The sequence below is a fragment of the Echiichthys vipera genome (assembly GCF_963691815.1).
Source record: "Echiichthys vipera genome assembly, chromosome: 17".
NCBI lineage: Eukaryota > Metazoa > Chordata > Actinopteri > Perciformes > Trachinidae > Echiichthys > Echiichthys vipera.
Window position 1 is genome coordinate 12,738,741 of NC_139842.1, and position 19,788 is coordinate 12,758,528.

Sequence of the window (19,788 nt, forward strand, 5' to 3'; positions counted from 1 at the left end):
AAGCTTTTATGTGTCTTAAAAAAGGTGGTTTCTAACAAGTGGCTAAATGAGACAACATAGACTGTCAAATATCATCACACATCTTACTGAACAAAACACGTTAGTATCATTAACTTTTGTTTGCCGTAATTTTCTACAATAATCCAAAATAAAAGGAAAATCCAATTGGCACCCGCCAACACAACACTTATTCATTACTTGTATTACATTACGTGTGTATGTATCTTTTTAAAAGGACTACAGGATATTGTTGCTGACGTTCTGCACTGAATTTCCTAGTCTTCAGCCATGGTGCTAAATTGCACCCAATATGTGCTTTATGGCTTTCTTCCCCATGTAAACATATATATTGTGAGAAAACTCCAGCCTCTCAGAGGGCACATGACATCCTGCCCCCTGACCCGGAGTACTGCCACCAAACATGTGGTCAATGACTGATGGGTTTCTAGCCAAGGGTCAGAATGGCCTGTTGATTTGGTCAAAAGTAATGGTGCATCAAACGACAAGTAAACTCATGGCCTGTTTGTTTGTCTGAGGCAAACGGTTTCTTTTAATAATGAACCAAGGGCATTTAAAGTAGAAATATATACATATTCAACCAGACGAACTGGGTGGGTAAAAGTGACTGACAACTGAAGCAAAGATAGAAAGTATTGCCATTCATGCATGACAAATGCAGAAAGTTCTTTCAATCGATCAAATTATTTGAAAATATATATCACACCAGAAAGCCAGAATTAGTATTTCAGTATGGTGCACAGGTAAACAATAATGTAAAGACCCCACAATGACATATAATGTAATGTGGCTCAGGCTTTGATGATGATCCCAACAGCAGCTCTTTTGCAGTGTGGCAGCAGTGACACACACACACACACACACACACTGCTGGTTAGAAATAACGCAGCATGCTGATTCTCCCAGAGTCAACCTGCTAAAAATAAGCCTGTGTAATGTTGCTCCCAGCATGATGCATGAACAAGAGAAACCAAAAGGTTAGCATCCAGAATAAAAGGAGGGTATGAGTAATACTGCAGTCCTCAGTCCCAGTGGCTGATCTATATTTGTCAAAATTTAAATGTGTAAAAGCTAGACCACATGTTTTTATTGTATTCTCAGTGAGTATTTTCAAGGAGGTACAGTAGGATGTGGTGATCAGAAAACAGTATGAGAGAAAACATGCTCAATGAGCTGTGGAATATAGCAGAATTTACATTAACTTCACTTAAATGAAAGGTATTTAACTTCAGCCATTGTAGGTCAGATGGTTGCATCCATGCCTATGGAAAATTGCTTTTGTCTACTTGACCATTAGAAACATCAATAAGTCATCAAGTCATCTTGTAGCAACATCTGTGATACCCTGACAGGTCATGCATGGCACACGGCTGCATGTCAATTGAATCAAAGGGAAACATTGTAAAAGCAGAAATTTAAGTCACTTTACATACATTGGGTTAAGATCTGGCACAAAATGTGATAAAGTGAACCAGTTATTCGTGTTACTTGGCCTGGAAAACTGCTTCCAGAGCGGCATCCACACTTTGCTGGTCAAGAACCAAGAACCGCTTGTACTCAGGGGCTGGGTGCGGGATTATCAAGGCCTGCAAGACCAATAAAACTTTGTGACTACCATTAAAAAAAAACAGACCTTCAGTACGGCAGTCTATTTGTGGAGTTTAAATGACATGATACAAGTGCAAAGAACAGCATCCGCGAGCAGAAAAGCATCCACTTTCTATTGTATAGTGTATTCGTACACAGTGGCATAAGGACATGGCCTTCTAGTTCGAACGCTGAAAGTCTGCAAGTTGAACCAACTGCGAACCAGCACGGCACCAGTCCAGCCCTAGAACTAGCTTTACATTGGTGAAACGGATGAGGAAGGGTTTTCTTGTCAGTGTGAGAAAAGTCAGCTTTCAGAGGATACAGGATGATTCAACTTGGAGGCTAAAGTGGCTTTTGTGGACCATGTCTCATCTTTTCGATGTACCAAGCCTGTCCTAGCAGCACACAAAGCTTACTCAAGCTCCTGTAACTTGACTCATCACTCAGAACAGTCACGTCTTTTAACACAAGCCTCTTGAGTGGGCCTTAACTGCTGTGAGTGTGTTAACACCTCCCAATCTACTCAATCCCTGATGGAAGCTCTGGGACAGAGGTCTGCAAAGATCAGAGAGGTAGTGTTGCCCGCAGAGGGCGGCCCTTGCATCAGCGCTCAAAATTAACCCTGCAGGCGCCAGGCAGGTTGAACCTTGGACATCTGCGCCCGGGACCATGTGTCCTCAGTGAGCCCGTTGCCACACAACCCTCCCTCAGTTTGGAGAAACATTCTGGTGGCATCAGCACATCCAGTAGGAATGTTTGTGATTTAAGCCTACCACGGCCTCAGCGGCTGGGTAAGTCATGCCTCAACTATAGATCCTTGTGTGGGGACTATTCAATCATCTAAAGGAATGTCTATCCAAAGTTTACAGACCACCTTTACTTTCGTCACATATTTGTATTTCACTTTAAGATCAAAAGATGTATAATGTGTAACAGTGTAATGTGTATTTCACATTACACTGTTGGGGGGAGAAGGCTTCATACTTGCCTTGAATATGAGACATTCATATGCATTTAACAGGATGGTTTGTGACATCACAAACTGTGGAGCCAATCACTATCCAATATGCAAATACATAGCTAGAAATTACATACTGACCTACAACAAAATGCATTTCTAGTGTAGTCAAAACATACAAGCAGGGATTACGCTAATGTGCATTATGTTCAAATGAGGACATGACTGTGGGTGCTCTTATGTGTCTGCAGTGCATTTACACTGTATATATTAGGTATCTACAGCATGTATGTGTAAAACCCCTGGATCATGTTCTGCTTGCAGCACAGTGGAGGTAAATTGAATTATGAACATGATGAGGGCGACAGGCCTGGAACCTCCAGTCAGAGGATTTATCCTGAGCACGGGGGGATTCAGGCAACCTTAACTGAAGGCCAGGGGGTTCCACTGGAAATATCCATGAGCACTGGTTTCATTAAAATTTAAGCAGAGGAGACCAAGTTTACATAAGCACTGGTTTGTATAGTACCAAAGGACATAAATAGCATTACTGCAACAACACAAATCAATTTGCCATTGCATTTAAGCGAAACCCAGTGAATGCTAAATAAATCTATAACCATAAAAATCCACGTGATCCCTCCTCTAGCAAGGGTCAGTGATGTGAGAGCAGTCAGCAAAGCTTGTGCAGGGTGTGGTGAGAAGAGGCCACAGATAGCAACAGGTGGCACAGCTTGTGGAGCTAGTGCTCCCCCATAGTCAAAAATAGACCCACAATGGGTCAGAAGATGGACAGAGGAGGGTGCAGAACTGACGGCTCCTATTTTAGTCAGTGTGGAGACTCAGAGAAATCCACATCCCTTAGACCTAATTGTGTATTATACAGGCGAAACCAAGTGAGAGCTACTGTACCAGTACAGACTCCAATACACATTATGGTTTTTCTTTGTATTTCCGGTATTTTACACAAATACAATACAATACAATATATATAAATGCAGTTCATTCACGAGTATGATGCATTACTTCTACAGTACTTTCACACTATGTCTTTACGTGAAAAGACAGATTACTTTCTACATCCATATGTTGGTGTTTCGTTTGTTTTTTTTAAACATCCATGGCCTTAAGGTTGCAGCTGGCCCTTACAGACCATTTAATGTGAGCCACAACCAGATTGCAAGTCCTCTAAGGGGGTCACTGACAACTAGACATGTAACTGAGAGACAGGCTCAAAGGAAGGTGCAACAGCAAAGGCACTTCACCCTGAGGTGTTGATCTGATGCCCCTATCCTTGCTCTCCTGTTCAAAAGCCAGGAGAGGACGTCAGGTGCCCTTGGGACACAGGGGGCTTGTCTTAAGGAGGGGTGGGCTGTAAGGCATTTGAGTATGACTGGTGTGTCCCTGCTACTACCAGCATAGGGATGTCCCAGACAAGCCACTTGCCATCAGAGGAGATCACGTGGAAGTGTGCATTTAAATTTCCATGTCTCCCCTCTGCAAAGTGAGGAGGCCAAATATGTTTTTACTGTATCGAGGATGGATAGTGTTACCACTCAAGTATAAACACACTGGTGTGAAGAACTAATCAAGGTCTCAAAGAGACTGTGATATAATTGTATATCAAAAAAGTCAGCTCTGAGGTGCTGAGTGTTTAGTCATATGCTGTATGCTGACATTTGCACCAATTGCACCATTTATTTTTATATTGTATTAGCAGCTTTTCTTAAACCACTTTTAAACTCAACACCACATATGACATTGGACACTAAAGACGGCTTCAATCCTCGTCAGTCAGCGCCATTCACACAAGACCCAAGTTAGTGTACAGTTTCTGGCAATCTTATAATAACCCAATAGTTACTATAGCAACCTATGTTTACTCATACATGACAAGTGGAGGTTGGTCATGTAACATACGCTAACTCATTTAAACCATCAAAAAACACAGGTTTTTGGGTGGCCGGTGGTACAGTGGTTAGGGCAGTCGCCCCATGTTAAGAGGCTGAAGGTCCTCGAGGCAGTGGCCGCGGGTTCAACTCTGACCTGTAGCCCTTTGCTGCATGCCCCCCCCCCTCTCTCACCCCATTTAATTTCTGTCCTACACAATAAAAGGCTTGAAAGATGTCAAAAAAACATTTCCTCTGCTTCTGGCACCTGTGGGTGTTTCCTGTAAAGAGAAATATGTGAGCACTCCAAGCCTGCACTCCAGATAGAAGATGACTTAATACACTTGAAGGTGTGTTCACACTGCTACACCAGAGCCTAATGATGCCTAACCAAACACAGAGGAATGCAAAAATGATTATACCAAAATGATTCCTTCTACCATGTCTATAATTTCCAAAGCCATGGTGTCTTTGCTTCACATTAAATTAGGGACAATAATATTGATGTAATCAACTGGCTTTAGGCTTTAAGTTTGCTTGAGCCAGATAACAGACAGAAATTAGTGTACGACAACAAGAGCATCATGTCAATGTGAAGGCCCTGCTGCAGCTTTCAGGTGTATTTCACACTAAATGTACACAAAATCTATTAAATGATGCCATTAGGATATAATATGCTTGCTTTTTGAAGTAGAAAGTCTGCACAGCCCAGGGCTGTTAGACAAACCATGATGAGATGATAGCAAATCAATGTTACATTGCTTTAGAAGAGATGACCCTTTGTGCTCATCTTTGCAGTTACTGCTTCTTCAGTGAAGTTCCTGACATTGATCGAACCAATCGATAACACAAATAAATAGACTCAGAGTGGCAAGGAGTTCATGATTCTCATAATTATCCATAATCTGCAGGTATTGGAAACAAAACTCATGTGTGCTTTGCAGTAAAAAAAAAAAATCTATACACAGTATGTACATGCAGTAGATTTAGAGACAGACGCCCCCAAAAGATGCAGATGGGGTCTATGAAGGCATGAGTTGCAGTTAAAGCCCCTCCTGCCTGGAGAATGCATGCCCCTATAAGGCCAACTGCTGGGAATAAATTGCGATTGTGACAGTGCAGAGTGACAGCAGCTGTGCACTGTATCTAAAGGGAAGCATGGGGCTGGGAGGGGGTGAGGAGTCAGGAGGGAAGGGGAGTCGAGCGGAGAGAAGGAGGGAGGGAGGAACTGTAGTGAACAGTATTGGATTTCAGGAGGCCTTCCAATCTTAGACACCTGACAGCAGCCTGGAATATGGAGGCCCGGGCCCAGACTGTGGAGCTGAACGCCACCCCAAGGACGGACAAGGGTGACAGACAAGGGTGACAGACAAGGGTAACGGCAACCTGTCCAGTCCAGACCCAGAGACCAGTCCGCACTTATGTGGGGTTATCAGGGAGAAATTGTTCTCACTGTGAGATGCAACTTGACAGGTGCCATTAAATCATATTTATTAGGAGATTGTGACAATCCCTTTAGTTTGTGATGCTATGGACTATCATCACAAGAAACGTTGCCCCATATAGATATTTCAAATCTGGAGTGGAAAAGAATGAAGGAAAGAGATCACATCTATGAATGCAGAGGCATGAGTGACCAAAAAACTTGTCCATTCAAGCTCCCGGGTGGCAGCTTTCTCTTTGGTTAGACTAAGACTTTCCATCAGCTGGTGCCATGCGTTAGGACAGCTGACATGCTGTCAATCCACAGGAGAGGCGGTTTGAATGATCCTCAACCGCTCTCCTTTGTTAAGTCACCGAAATTTATGATCAGACATTTGTTCATACATCAAAATTGTTAGTATTGTGTTTGTTTCGTATTTTTTCAATGATTAAAAATACAGCACATCCACTCAAATCTATCATTTTGCACCAGGTGCCAACAGTTTAATTATAAACCGAGACAGGTTTTTAAATAGTCCTGATGGTGGCAAAAACCAGGCTAACATTTCTGTCACTGTCTACCCTCAGCTGGTGTCCCCATGACTATCACTGAAGCCAGTCAGTTCCTGACCAAACTGCCCCCTGAAAGGCACAACTGCACCAACTACCTTTGGCCGCCTACGTTTAACAGTCTGAATCACAGCCTCTGTATTTCTGAAGGGTCACTGTATGATCAAGCTTACAGCAACGAGGAATCCATTAAACATGAATTAAAACGTACATGTTTCACTATTTCATTCATCAGCAAGACACACCCAAATATACCTCTTGCCCACAATGCACCACCCAACATAATGTACTAGGAATTAAAACCACCACGTTTGACCAAAATGTGCTCTTATCTTACCTGCTGTGGCCTGCAAAAGCAGCAGGGAGAGGAAACAGCAGATCAAGACTGTACCCTTCATGATGGCTGCCAGGAGAACTCTGATAGTTACACTGACTATATATACCAAGGCAGGAAGGTTAAAGGGCATGTGAAGAGAAGAGGCGGGGCACAGAGGGGACCAGCTGGTGGAGGGGCTGAGATCTGTGTGTTGGAGGTGTTGCGGGAATCATATCATGCCACAGGGACTCTACGTGTACCGGCAGCTGAAACTCCTATTTAGAATGGTCTTTGCTCGGGGCCGTGGCATAAACGCACAGAGCTTCCAATCTTTAAGCTAAGCTAATTGCTAGCCTCCTACTGTATTGATCTTTTCATCTAACTTTTGACCAGAAAGTAAATAAGTGTATTTCACAGAATGTGGAACTTTTCCTTTAATACTACTCTTGTAAAAGTAAGACTCCAATTACACATTATTTTCTATATTCTATTAAATATTCTATTTCCAGACTCTGAAACTGAGATGTTGTCAAATTATCATCCGTAAGAAGTAGAATGATTTAGCACGGAATGGTGAAGCAGATCGTGGTGCATTGATGCTGCAGCTCAAATTGTTGTGTTTTCTGTCTTTCCCACATGTTTCTGTATTCGGTTGTTTTCTCACTTTGCAATTTTGCTGTCAAATTGGTGTGAAATGGTTTTTTGCATTTGTTTTCTTAAAGGTCCCATATGTCTTCTCTAATTATAAAGCAGGTTGAGGTGTTACATCAAAACGTCAAATCTAGGGTGAAAATACACACAGTCTGTATTGAGAAACTGTGCCTTTAAACGAGCTGTTGGGACTTCTGCATAGTTATGATGTCATATAGCCAGAAAGTGCTGCTACAGTGCCGCTACTGTCAATGTGCAATGACGGTGCAGACAGCACAGATGTGGAAGACCCAGAAACGCTGACCAATCACAGATGACTGGGCTTTTTCGTGAGGGGGGTCTTAAAGAGACAGGCAGCAAAATGTAGTATATCATACAGAGGGTGAATACAGATATATTCAGACAGACAGTAAGAGAAAAATAACATGTTTTTTGAACATTAAAGCGTCATAATATGGGACCATAAAGTTGCAATACTCACTTACTTTAGTTAAACAGACTGAAAAAGAAACATTAACTTCCTCTCAGTGAGTGATAAAAAAAATAAATCAAGAATTCTTCACAATGAGCTGCTGTGGCTGCTTTGCCACCTTCACCTTCACTCTCTAAACTATTTGCAGTAAATGTGCATCAAGTCACAATGCTCACTTGGCTGCCATGTTGGGAAGTAATCATCATAAGACTGTGCATATGAGGGAGAGAGAGAGAGCGAGAGGGATGAGAGCTTAAGAGAGGGTATGTCTGGATCATATGGAACCCCGAATCAACCTAGAATCCCTAACGCAGCTAAATGCTAGAAGGATTATTGCTTTATCACACTCAAGCAGACACACTGTCCTGAACATAATCCCACAATTCCTTGGGAATCAACATCTCAACTGTAAATTAATCCCCAAATATGGCAGGAGTTTCTTACTCAGGCATGTCCATTCCAAATGACTCGGGAAGCATGTCCAAACAATACAGCATGTTCATTTTGGTGCTTAAATCAGCCTTAATCCTCAGGAACTTCACTGGAAATGGGATGTGGCATGGTGATTTGTTTATGAAAAAAATCTGTGCTTTTGATGAGCTTTTATGAATTCTGGTGAGCATTAATTCTTTGTTAATTACAGATGACAAGCACTGGCATCAGTCGTGTTTTTTGCATTTAAAATTTTAACTGCGGCTTTGATGTTGCTATCACTAAAATGGAAAATAACAGCATATTACGATGTGTAATGTCTACAGCTTTTTCTAGTGTCTCTTGTTACAAGATTACCTTAAATGTGTCTTTTACCATTATTTCCTAAATGAAGACACACATGGCTCTTTGACCTATATGGTTGTAGTTTGTGTGTTACGTATTAACTGTGCTGTATAAGTAAAGTCAAGCAACAGTAGTCCTTCATAAAACATTTAGACACATCCAAAGCTCCACAGTCAAGTTGTATACCGTTCAAAGGACATCAGCACCATATCCCCACTTTGGAAAAACGATCACTCAAAGTAAAAAAAGGAAAATTATAGCATATATAAGACAAAAAAAAAGTAAAACTCAGAGTTAAAACAAAAGAAAAAATGACATCATAACCTAGCATCAGAAAATAGCAATAGCAATAGCAAACAATTTCTTGAAGTGTCAACATATGTAGAGCTCTTAAGACCTATAGGTAGACTGTTTAAGAGTTTTGGGGCGTAATTAACAAAGACGGTCTCTCCGTGCATTTTACTCCCGACAGAAGGAACCATCAAGAGGTTGGAGTTATGGGATCTGAGGGACCTCGCAGACACATATCTCTCATCCATGGCAGACAGATAATAACGTACTTAAGCTTTCAAATCACCAAGGTCACACAATAATGCAAAAAATAAAACTTATCGATTGGTGAGGCAGTAGACCAGAAACTTCTGTGTTCTGAGGTAGAATAACTGTTTGTCTGGTGGTTTTGAAGAGAATATAACATATTCGGTTCCCCATTGGAAAGGGCTGTGTGTGCAAGGTAAAGTAGTGAAAATATCCTAAATATAGCATAACCTTAAACAAAAATAGGTTATTTTTAGGTGGCCAAAAATGTGTTTTGCTGTATTGCCAAGCAGTACACAGCAGCACATTGCTTAGCTTCTGTGTCGTGACTCCAGTCTGCGTGCCGCATACAACCCCACTTCAGAAAATCTGACCTATCACTTTAATACCGCACATAGTTGTGCTATTTGGTCCATATCCCACAACTGTCTACATTTACTATTAGGCATTGCACATTGCTACAAAACAAAAAAAACAGGAATGACTGAGCTCTGTGGACACGGAAAGAATCAGAGGTATTTCTGAATGGACGTGTGAGGGTGTGAACAAGAGTCCTGGAATGAATAAAAGCATGTCAGGGGATGACGGTAAGAGATGCCGCCTACTGTCCCCAGTGTATTTTAACTGTTGCAGAGAAGGTGGTCGATCTTAATTTAGCAGTGAACTGTTGGGGAGTTCAAAATCCCAGGCACCAATCAGAAATAGACACTTGTTCAACTGTACTGCTTGAGTGACCGCCAACCAGAAGCTGAGAGAGAACAAATTCAGCTGGTTGTGTCATCTGTGCCATAATAACTGCTAATACCAACAGTCAATATTTAGAGCCAAATACTAAATTTGGAAAAACAAAACCAGAAAAAAAGACACACACTGGGCCCAATGCGTAAAAAACAAAGTACAAACTTTATTATTCTGTCTTTACAAAAGGCACAAGCCTCTTTATCCCCAAAACATTTCTCTTAAAAACAAAACAAAGACACAAAATAGCTTTTTGATGACCATATGCACCGACAGGTCTAACAAAAAAAAAAAAAAGTTACAGAGGATAGACAAAAGGAGAGGGAGAGGAGGGAGATGTGAAATGTGAAGGGACACAAGAGATATTAACAACGGACAAACAGACGATGTGTGGGGCAAACGGGACAAGATGTAGGAGGTCTGGACATGGAGGAAAAGGGGGATACACAGCTGTGCGTTTTTTACTCATAACCTCAAGAGCTTCAGCTGAGGAGATGCCCCTCTATATAAAAGAAAGAGGCGGACTCCAGTATGGTACAGTAAGTGCTTTGTAATCTTGACCCTATTTAATGATCGGCAGCCCCACCCCACTCATCTGGCAAGCGGATATGTCCACATAACGTTCCCTAATACGCAGAACAGAGTGTAAAACACTGATGGGAATAAAACTGTTCTGTGATTCAGAAGACAACTATTAAATGCCGATACTCAGATGAAAAAGCAAGGGCTCTACAAAAAGCAGAGCTTGAAAAAACACATTTTCAATATCCAGGAATCCCCTGCTTATAGTGATAAGTGCTGGGAAAATGTCCCGTGATTTAATTTGCAGACACATCACTCATTTCAGTGCAGCTGACATCAATATTTATTTTAAAGGGCAATTCCATGAAAAATCATGATGGATCAGGTGCATTCAATTGAACACATCATCTGTCCAGCAGGTCAAAGCTTCATCTATGCACTGATGCAGAGGATTCTAGTAATGCGTTTGTCCCTTAATGCAATTACAAAATAGCAGTGATGTGTCAAAAGCACTAAATATAACTGTAATCTCTAAATAGAGCAGGTTTTACTTTTGAAAAAGTAACCCAATAGGGAAAATGAGTAAAAATTCATGGAATGTCAACATTTCATTGTAGTATTTTTTTTCTACATCTCTGGCTTTAAACAGTGCATACAAAGGGGCCAATGGTTGCAAATCTACATGTAAATCCAGCCAGGAATCAGTATTCAGATACATTTTGAATACTTAGGGAGAGAAAAATCAAGAGCGCTTGAAAATAATTAGCATACCAGCAACCTTTTCATGTTTGTGGCAAATACTATAAAACAAAACATAAGTGAAATAGACAAAATCACTGGGAATATAGACTCTAACACGACCCGATGTTTACAAGCCTGTTTGAGAAGGCGAGGGGAAAACCAGAGGAATTCCAGTGGCCGCCAAATGGCCCAGATCAAGTGTTCAGGTACGTCTCTCAGACCCCGGGGGGCTGTGTTAAGGCTGGCTTCACAGTGCCTCCCTGCCTCCACAGGCTATTAGTAAGGCAAGCTGCTGCCTCTCTTAGCTACATGTCTTAATGTCTGAAAAAACCAACAGTTCCAGGCAAAAACATTTAAAGTACGACCTAAGCAGAAACGTCTAAATAGCGTGACACAACCAGACAAAATGCACGCAAAAGGACAAATGATCCACGTAGGGAAATGTGGAGAGCATGTGTGTTCGACCCAGTCACCTCCATGGCACATTCAAACAATTTCACCGGGCATTTTGTTCATATTTGAAGTATACTCTGCTTTGATAAATGTCCCAAAATTTGGACAAGAAGCTACACTGTTATGGGCTAATAACTAGCCCTTAAGATTGAGCAAACAAGTGATTGTATTTCAGTCGTATTTGTGTGTGAGTGTTGTGCGCACATACACTCGTGCCTTAATTTCAGGGCAAAAGTGATGGTGTTGCAGACTGCCAGAGTCTGGGGCGCCGCTAAGCCCTGCTAAATGGAACACACACACCAGTGGAAAACACTAAAGAGTGCCCACAGATTAGCTTATTTAACAAGCCAGGTGCTTTTAAATTCAAGGGTGTCAAGAAATTTCAAAAGCACTGACATTTTTTTGTCAGGCCGTGAGTAAAAAGAAAATGCCAGATACATATGTGGGATTATTACTGGGAACCCAGCCCAGTAAAACGGCAACAAACAAACAAAAGAATAGAGCTAGAACCAGTAAGCGCACTCTCTTGCCGGCTCTGCTTCATTTCCTGTGAGCACCAGTCAGCCGTGACAACAGCCTTTATATTCCCGTCACTGTGGTGCGTTTTCTGTGTGTTTTTTTTTTCCCCTCGCTAGTACAATCACTTTAACTTGCTGGCTGAGGGAGCCTTAGAGAAAACAAAACATGAAAAAGTAGACTTCACAACACATCCAGAAGCCTAAAATGTGGAGTTTTGAGACAGCCTTGTTGGCTCACAGTGTCTCTCCAAACCGCTCAGAGGAGGAAGTTTAAAATGATGCTCATCTTAAAAAAAATGTTGTGGTGTTGGGCACTGATGACCCCACACTGCTGGGCTCTTTGTCTCCCGTTTCGTGGATCAGTCACACGGCCTTCAGGGCCGAATAAAGAGAACAGTCCTGCTGATTAATGGAGACAGACATTCTAGTATCCAGTATGGCGGAGTGTTCATAGATCAGTCAGTGAAATAGTCGCTCTAATAACCTCTCTACAGATTAATGAACAGACATGAGTGTGTGTGTGTGTGTATGTGTGTGAGAGAGAGCAGGGAGGTAAAGATAAGCAAAGACGCAGAAGAGACTGCTTGTATGAATGTCTAAGTTTAAACCTATTGGGGCTTTCTATCACAGTACAATATGCAAGAGTTTACTGATAAGAAAAAAACGAGTGCTTCAATGCGTCTACCAGCCCGATATATGTCCACTGAACGAGAGTGCTGTGGGTTTGAAGCCTCCTGAAGCCCTGGTCTACTCAGGCCTTTTGTGTGTGAGTGTGTACATGTATGTAAGCAAAATGGCTAAGATGAACTCAGGGCAGTGAGCAGTCATCGGGCCCATCGCTGTTTGAGGCCGTGTCTGACCCCGCAGCGTCAGAGAGGACACGACCTGATGTGACGATGACCGCCCTCCGCTGCTCCTCCTCGCCGACACCGCCCTTCCCCTGGGTGCCCTCGATGTGCTGGATTGCCTGGAGAAAAAAAAACAAAAACGGGGGGGGGGGGGGGGGGGGGGGACATGTGATGTCAGTGAGGACAGCACCCTCTAGTGTTCTGATCTGAAAACCTTTCCAGCAAAAAATGGTTATTAAGTCTGCTTCTGACGCCACCGTCTTACTTGAACGATTGTGTCCAGGTTCTGTCGAGATGTGGACACTGAATTGATAACTGATGTCGGCCCCATGGTTACCACGGTGACATGATGGGTCTGGGGAGGCTGGACAGGTGCGGGGACGATGACTGTGGCATGGTGTGTAGGTGCAGGGGGGGTAGCCGGGGCCAACACCTGGTAGAAAGGAGCAGTTATTACTCTCATGTCACCATGACAATGTGATAACAAATCATAAGAATATAATATATCATGCTAAAACAGTGCACATACACAGGCACTATTACACGCAATTTGTGAATATATCTGTGCCGTATATATGACCAGGCAAGATTCTTGCAATCTCAACCTTTTCCTAAAAACAACCTTTTCCTGAATCGGTGCAAGTAAATTGATGGAATGTTTGATGCATATATAATACCTTTATTTAAAAATATTTGTTTTAATAATTCAGCAAAGTTAGAGGTCACATATTGTAAAGTGAGATTTTTTTTGATTGTCTCTTGATTATGAAAGCAGGTTGAGGTGCTCTATAAGTACTGTGAAAGTATAAAAACACTCAATCCAGAGAAATAAAGACCATTTTTTTTAAAAATTTGATGACACAGAAGTCCCAACCGGTTGACTTTACCGCAGCACTGGACCTACAAGCTAAGGACTGATTTAAAACAGTGGGTGGTGTATTGAGCCATTTTCAACCCATGAAATGCACATATCAATTTGGTGTAAAATGTGAATATCAACCCCAGCATTAATGTGTTTCATCACAGTACAGTCATATAATTTAGTTTTAGCTCAAAAAAATTTAAGTGTTCAGTACCTCTTTAAGCAGATAACGCTTTCAGTTGTCGTGAAGCCATGATCATAGCAAAAAAAGAATATATATTTGCGTAAGAGTTCTTTTATTTCCAGTCATTTCTTGTGACTGAGGTAATTTTGTCAATTCATAGTGATATTGATTTAAGGTCATATCGCTCAGATCTGCTTGAGGAGTCACAAAGTGTCCCACGACTATGACACTATGACAGTGTATCAATCATCTTTCACTACCGGCGCCCAGCTGCCGCAAGAAGTAGATGGGCAGACAGCATACGCCGATTGATTTGGCATCGTGTTCGTTTCGTGTTAGCCTGCAGAAACAGGATACTGTGGCTGTCAGGGCAGACAGGCACAGGCGAAAGATGTTTGAGCTGCTCATTTAACACACTGTAGCTGTGACCTAGCTGCTGACAGCTCTAACTCTGGACACTGTCAGTGTGACATGTACAGTGCACTGGGAGATTAGTTCAGGTGTGTGTGAGTGTAAGTGTTCTAAAGTGCAATATGCTTCAATATTGAATTAAAGAAGTCTATAAAATGTTACAGCTACACACAGGAAGGGGGATTTGCCGCCTGCCAGCTTTAGGCTAAAGATCCCAAAATAAATGTTTTTTCAAAAATGTACTGAGCTGAAAATGGATTGTCTCCATGGCAAATTTAGGATCATACTGTACGTGATAGTTTAAAAACCTCTCATAATGTTGGACATAAATTTTATAAAATGTGGTTGTTTGTTCAGCCGTTCCGTTCCATAGACATGTACATGTACATTCAGACAGATGGTATGAGAAAAATAAAGGCTTGTTTGAAATTAATCTTTTCTGTATTAACTTCTCATCATGAAGTTAAATGATTGCACAATGTAGTGGCTTTAGAAAAACGACACCACCGGCGTATAGATTGGTGCCCTGTGCGTCTCACTTTTACTGTCTGCGACCAGGTACAAACTCCTGGCAAAATGACGACTCGCTTTACGGCATGAAAGAAGAGGAACGCGCTGGAGTTGTGCCTGCCTAGTAACTGGAGTGCCAGCCCGATTAGCTCAATCTACTTGTTCATATGAAAACCAATGGAGTTGAAATATGTTACCACTGTCTCCGTTGCGCAGTTTGTTTGTAATTAAATGCCGTGTGTCCTGTGTTGTTGGTAATTTTAATCTTTGGAAAACAGAAAGAGATCCATATATGGTTGTTTTTGAGACAGCTGCACCAACAATACCACTTTGGAACGCTCTGGGGTGGAAGACTGTCTGTTGGCACTTTCATGTATGTGAACACGTTCTAATGGTAACCCCAAAATACAAGTCTGAACCTAAAAATGATACAATATGGTTCCTTTAAGATCAAGAAACAACCATGTGTTATATGTTGCACACGGGAGTTTGTACAGCCGACTTAGGGAAGCTAAGGTTACAGAAAGTGGAATGTATCAATCTCATTCCCAGAAGGATTCCACTGTTTATGTGTGACTCAGTCTCATATGCAAACCTGTGGGCTGTGGGCTGGAGTTAGGTCCCGCTCCAGCTGCTTGTGATGCTGCAGACGGACATGGCTCTGTGTTTGGGTCTGGTGCTCCTGGACCTGCTGAGTGATCGCCTTCAGTTTCTCTGGGTACATCTGGGCATCCAGGGAACGCATCTGACACAGAGAGCGGGGGATAAAAGTGCGAGTAAGCAACCTGGAAACTGTGTTAGTCACTGCATTTGTCTGGACACAGACTTTTGAGATTTTCTGAAATTGCGTTACATGCAGTGGCCGTTCCCTTCACCTGATCTTCCAGCATCATCCTGACCGAGCGCTCTTTCTCCAGCTGCTGCCTTAACTCAATCATCTCCCTCTTCAGGTCCTCAGTCTTCTCCTCCTCCAGGATGTCTGGTGATCCTATCCCTTCATCTTTCTCCTCTGCACGCCTCCTCTTAGGGGAGGAACCACTTAACTCCTGGGGACAGTAAAATGAAATTGGATATCCATACTAGATGAATAAGAAAGATGATTTAGATGAAAATCCTGGTAAAGCCTTTTCAGGTTTGACACATTGGATGCTTTACTTGTATGATTCGTTTGAGCTGACTGTTCTGCTGCAGAAGCCGCGTCTTCTCCTGCTCCAAAGTAAAAATGTACTCCGTTGTCTGTTGCAGGATGGCAGCCTGGGGAGAAGAGAAGAAGAAGTAAAGTAAAGAGTAAATGTTACAGGACTGTTATGAAGCGGAGTTCAGCCCCTCACAGCTACATCCAACTCATCACCCAATTCAAAACCTCTCTCGTGACCCACCTTACTGAGCTTCTCTCCATCGCTGTGTGGTATGAGTGTTTTAAGTGACTGGAATCCAGAATTGATGCTCTGCATACGCCGACGCTCGTTGCTGTTGGCAATCTCTCTGCGAATTCGCCTCTCTTGGTCCCGGGCTGTTTCTGGGGTCAGAGGAATGTTTGCCAGACTGGGGGAGGGAGAAGTTTGGACATAGGGAGAAAATAAAACATACATTTACACAGAAGGACAAGACGTTATACAACCATTTTTCCTCAATTAGTCGCTTCCCAACACCTGACCTTAATCATCTAACCCTAACCATTCATGGTCCGTTCCTAACCTTAACCAACTCGAGACTTGGGACGACACAAATCTTGGGTTTGCCATCTAGACACAGCCCTGTTTTAGAGCAGTGAAGAAGAATTGAGTTCCGGGAAAACTGACATTTTATCCAGGTGATACTAATTAAAAGTTGAGTAGTTTCGGGGCTTAATCACATGATACCCGATAAAGCATTTTTGGCAGTATCAGAAGCATAACAATAATGGTATCGAAACAACTCTAATTCTCATTCACAGACCCTTTAATATCTCTTGGAATGGACCAAGAAATGCAAATTACATCCTTGTTTTTACACTGGTATTAGGAGTGCATTTGTCCATCAATAACTAGTTATTGAAACTATTATTTATTATTATTATTTAACCCCAAAACAAAAGTTCAAGTCAATATTTCCCTGCAGGGCCCCTATGCAATTGCAAAATGGGGCTGCACTTTTAACTCTGTGCCATTTCCTCTTAACAGGTATTAAAGTGATACATTAATATGTATGCTAGCTATGCAATCCAATGTTATGATTTCGAAAGGTCTTAGAGTGAGAATGTATTCTGCCATTAAAGCAGCAGCCTCCTGACATTTCACAAGACACCTTACAAGCACCACACGTGGTAAAAAGGCATCTTTACAGTTGCACCTTTGCTCATAACCCCAGTTGAGACGTAATTAGAGCAGCACTCAGCTTGTTAATAACCCCCCCCCCAAAAAGCTGTGGTGAAAAGACACAATATGCAACATGCTGTAGTTCAGTTGAAGGGCAATTCAAAGCGAACTTCCTCTAACATCCTCTGTATCAAGCTCAATATCTCTGGTACCCTCTCTTGCCAAGCTCTTATCTGTACTGACTCAGCTGCCTCAGTGCAAACACTGGGAACAATTGTGCAGACACAGATGAGAAAAGCAGCGTGTGCACGGACACACGCAGTCACACACAAACGTACCAACACTGCAGCGGCACATCCAGCAAACACATCTACTGCCAAAACATGACCAGCTGGGCATGGACTTCATCATATCACACAAACACAAACCACTACAAAAGGAACAGACTGTGTCCCAATTAGAGTGGATTAAAGCTTAAAACAGGAGTTTAAGTGCCAAGGCAACTAAATAAAGCTGAATCGATCTGTCGATTAATGTTTATGGGACCAATTTAGAGAATGATTCTGAAAGTATATTGATAATTTCAAACTTGGGTAATTTTTCAAGCAAAAATGCCAAAAATGTTACATTTCTAGAGTCTCAAGTATTATAATTTGCTGCTTTTCTTGACTTAAATCATAGTAATTCTATTTTTTGGACTGTTTGTCAAACGCATAACATTTAAAAGGCATCACCTTAAGACTCTAGGAAATAGTAATGGCCTTAACCCAATATTTTCTGACTCTTCGTAGAGCAGGTGATAAATTCACATATTGATCAATTATATACTTATTAGTCCTTATAATAGTAACTGAAAGTGTTTTTTTTACATTGTAAGCCATGTACATATTGTAGATAATCGGCTTTACAGTTGACTTCTGCATTTATGCCCCTTTTCTATTTATGTTAACACTAATAAGCATTTATATTCTCCGCAGACTCACAATGAGGAACTAATTATAAAAAGGACTACATCTCCCACACTGCCCGCGTCGTTGCCAACAGCAGCAGATCCCTCCGCCTCCCTGTTCAAACAGGGCTGTTGCGGACGTATTGAAGGGCCTTCCGCGACACACACACCCCCTTATTAATAACACCACTTTTAATTTTCCTGCCTCCACGCAAACGCCAAATGTCCCTTTAACCGGATCCACCGGAGGAAATGTATTTCTAGTAGCCCCAATAAACCCCCTCCCTCCGTCGTCACGGTACCCGACAGCACCTCCGTGCCTCAAAGCAGACTTTTTTCCGTGTCCTCCGCCATTATAACAATGCGGCAGCAGCATGGCAGAGGTGCGGGGAGAAAAGACGCAGTGGAGGTGACTCGGTAGCGCGAACAAGACGCGCAGAAACACCAGTAAAACTATCATCGCGTCGAATGGAGGCGATATTTTAACAGCGGCTGTGTAGTTTCACGTCGGAAGTGAAGGAAAACAGGGCGCCATTAAACGGAAAACAAAAACGCCAGACCCCCTCATCACTTTTAGTACAAGCATGGCCGCACTACCCACAGTAACTTCGGATCGCTCCGAGCGAAATCGGCAAACCCCCTGCGCAACCAAACCCCCTTTCGCACTTGAATGAGACTCGCCTGTAACCTTTCCCTTTCTTACGCAAATCACAGCACCCATAGGTGACAACTGAGGGGGGAATTTGAGGATAGATAGAGCTAGGGGCGCGCGAGAGAAGAGCAGCAGCAGCGTGGTGTACGGAACCACGTGGTTTATGTTTGTTAGCCACAAAATACATCGATTTCGCAATAAAATGTGCGAAATAACACCGCGGGCGTGATGCCGCGGTGTGAAATGGACCCCCCACTTGCTCAGACGCAATATAATCAAAGTGTTTGATGACAATTAATGCCCGCAGCTGCCCGTGAGTGGGTCGTGTACACAATAACAGATCAGACCAAGCATGTTGCCTCATAGCAGTCGCTAAGTACTCCAAACGATGACTTATAATAACAATACACGCAGCATGCTGGGTGAAGCGCATGTATACACACCTACAAAGACCTCCAATCACTTCTTTCTCCGTTTTCCTGAAATGTTGCAAAGAGGGCACCTTCTGAGCTTGTACCATGAAATACTCCATGCTCGCCTCTCGCCAGTTTGCCCCCCTCCTCCTCAAATAAAAAAAAAGGAAAAACCGCAAACAGTCTCCGTAGAATAAAAAAAAAAATGACGTTAGAAAGCAGAAATCCCGTGATCCGACGTGACTTAAATCCTCAGAGAAGATCCGAAGCCCTCGTCTGTTGTAATGTAGTAGTTTCAGGCTGCTGAGAGTTGTAATGTTACTCGACTTCCAGCTGATGGGGTTCCCTCGTTGTGTGTGGCGCTCTACCTCTCTCTCTCTCTTTCTCCCTCCCCTCTGCTTTCTCCCTCTGCATGACCATGTGTGCGTGCGTGCGCGCGCGTGTGTGTGTGTGTATGCAGCTGATCGGATGGCTTTCAAGGCGGGAAACA

General features: G+C 42.5%; 2 protein-coding genes across 4 annotated transcripts in view; both read right to left on the minus strand.

Annotated features, from left to right (window-relative positions):
• Positions 1-6,884, minus strand: part of srl (sarcalumenin) — a 17,516-nt gene extending 10,632 nt beyond the window's left edge. Inside the window, exon 1 of one of the 2 annotated variants that reach the window (XM_083931810.1) lies at positions 6,785-6,884. In XM_083931810.1, coding sequence (XP_083787936.1) covers positions 6,785-6,845 — 61 coding nt within the window. In that variant the 5' untranslated portion in view covers positions 6,846-6,884. The remainder of the gene's footprint in view (positions 1-6,784) is intronic. The other variant, XM_083931809.1, reaches the window with a different exon arrangement.
• A 3,297-nt stretch (positions 6,885-10,181) lies between these two features.
• tfap4 (transcription factor AP-4 (activating enhancer binding protein 4)) lies at positions 10,182-19,558 on the minus strand. 2 transcript variants are annotated; one of them, XM_083931550.1, is made up of 7 exons: positions 19,329-19,558; positions 16,367-16,532; positions 16,143-16,241; positions 15,863-16,066; positions 15,583-15,732; positions 13,286-13,453; positions 10,182-13,139 (listed from the first exon to the last, which is right to left on the minus strand). In XM_083931550.1, the coding sequence occupies exons 1-7, from the start codon at positions 19,415-19,417 to the stop codon at positions 12,981-12,983; spliced, it is 1,035 nt and encodes a 344-aa protein (XP_083787676.1). In that variant the 5' UTR covers positions 19,418-19,558; the 3' UTR covers positions 10,182-12,980. The 2 variants fall into 2 exon arrangements, with proteins under 2 accessions (XP_083787676.1, XP_083787677.1); XM_083931551.1 differs by having other exon boundaries at positions 15,863-16,033; positions 19,329-19,556.
• Between the last annotated feature and the right edge of the window lie 230 nt (positions 19,559-19,788).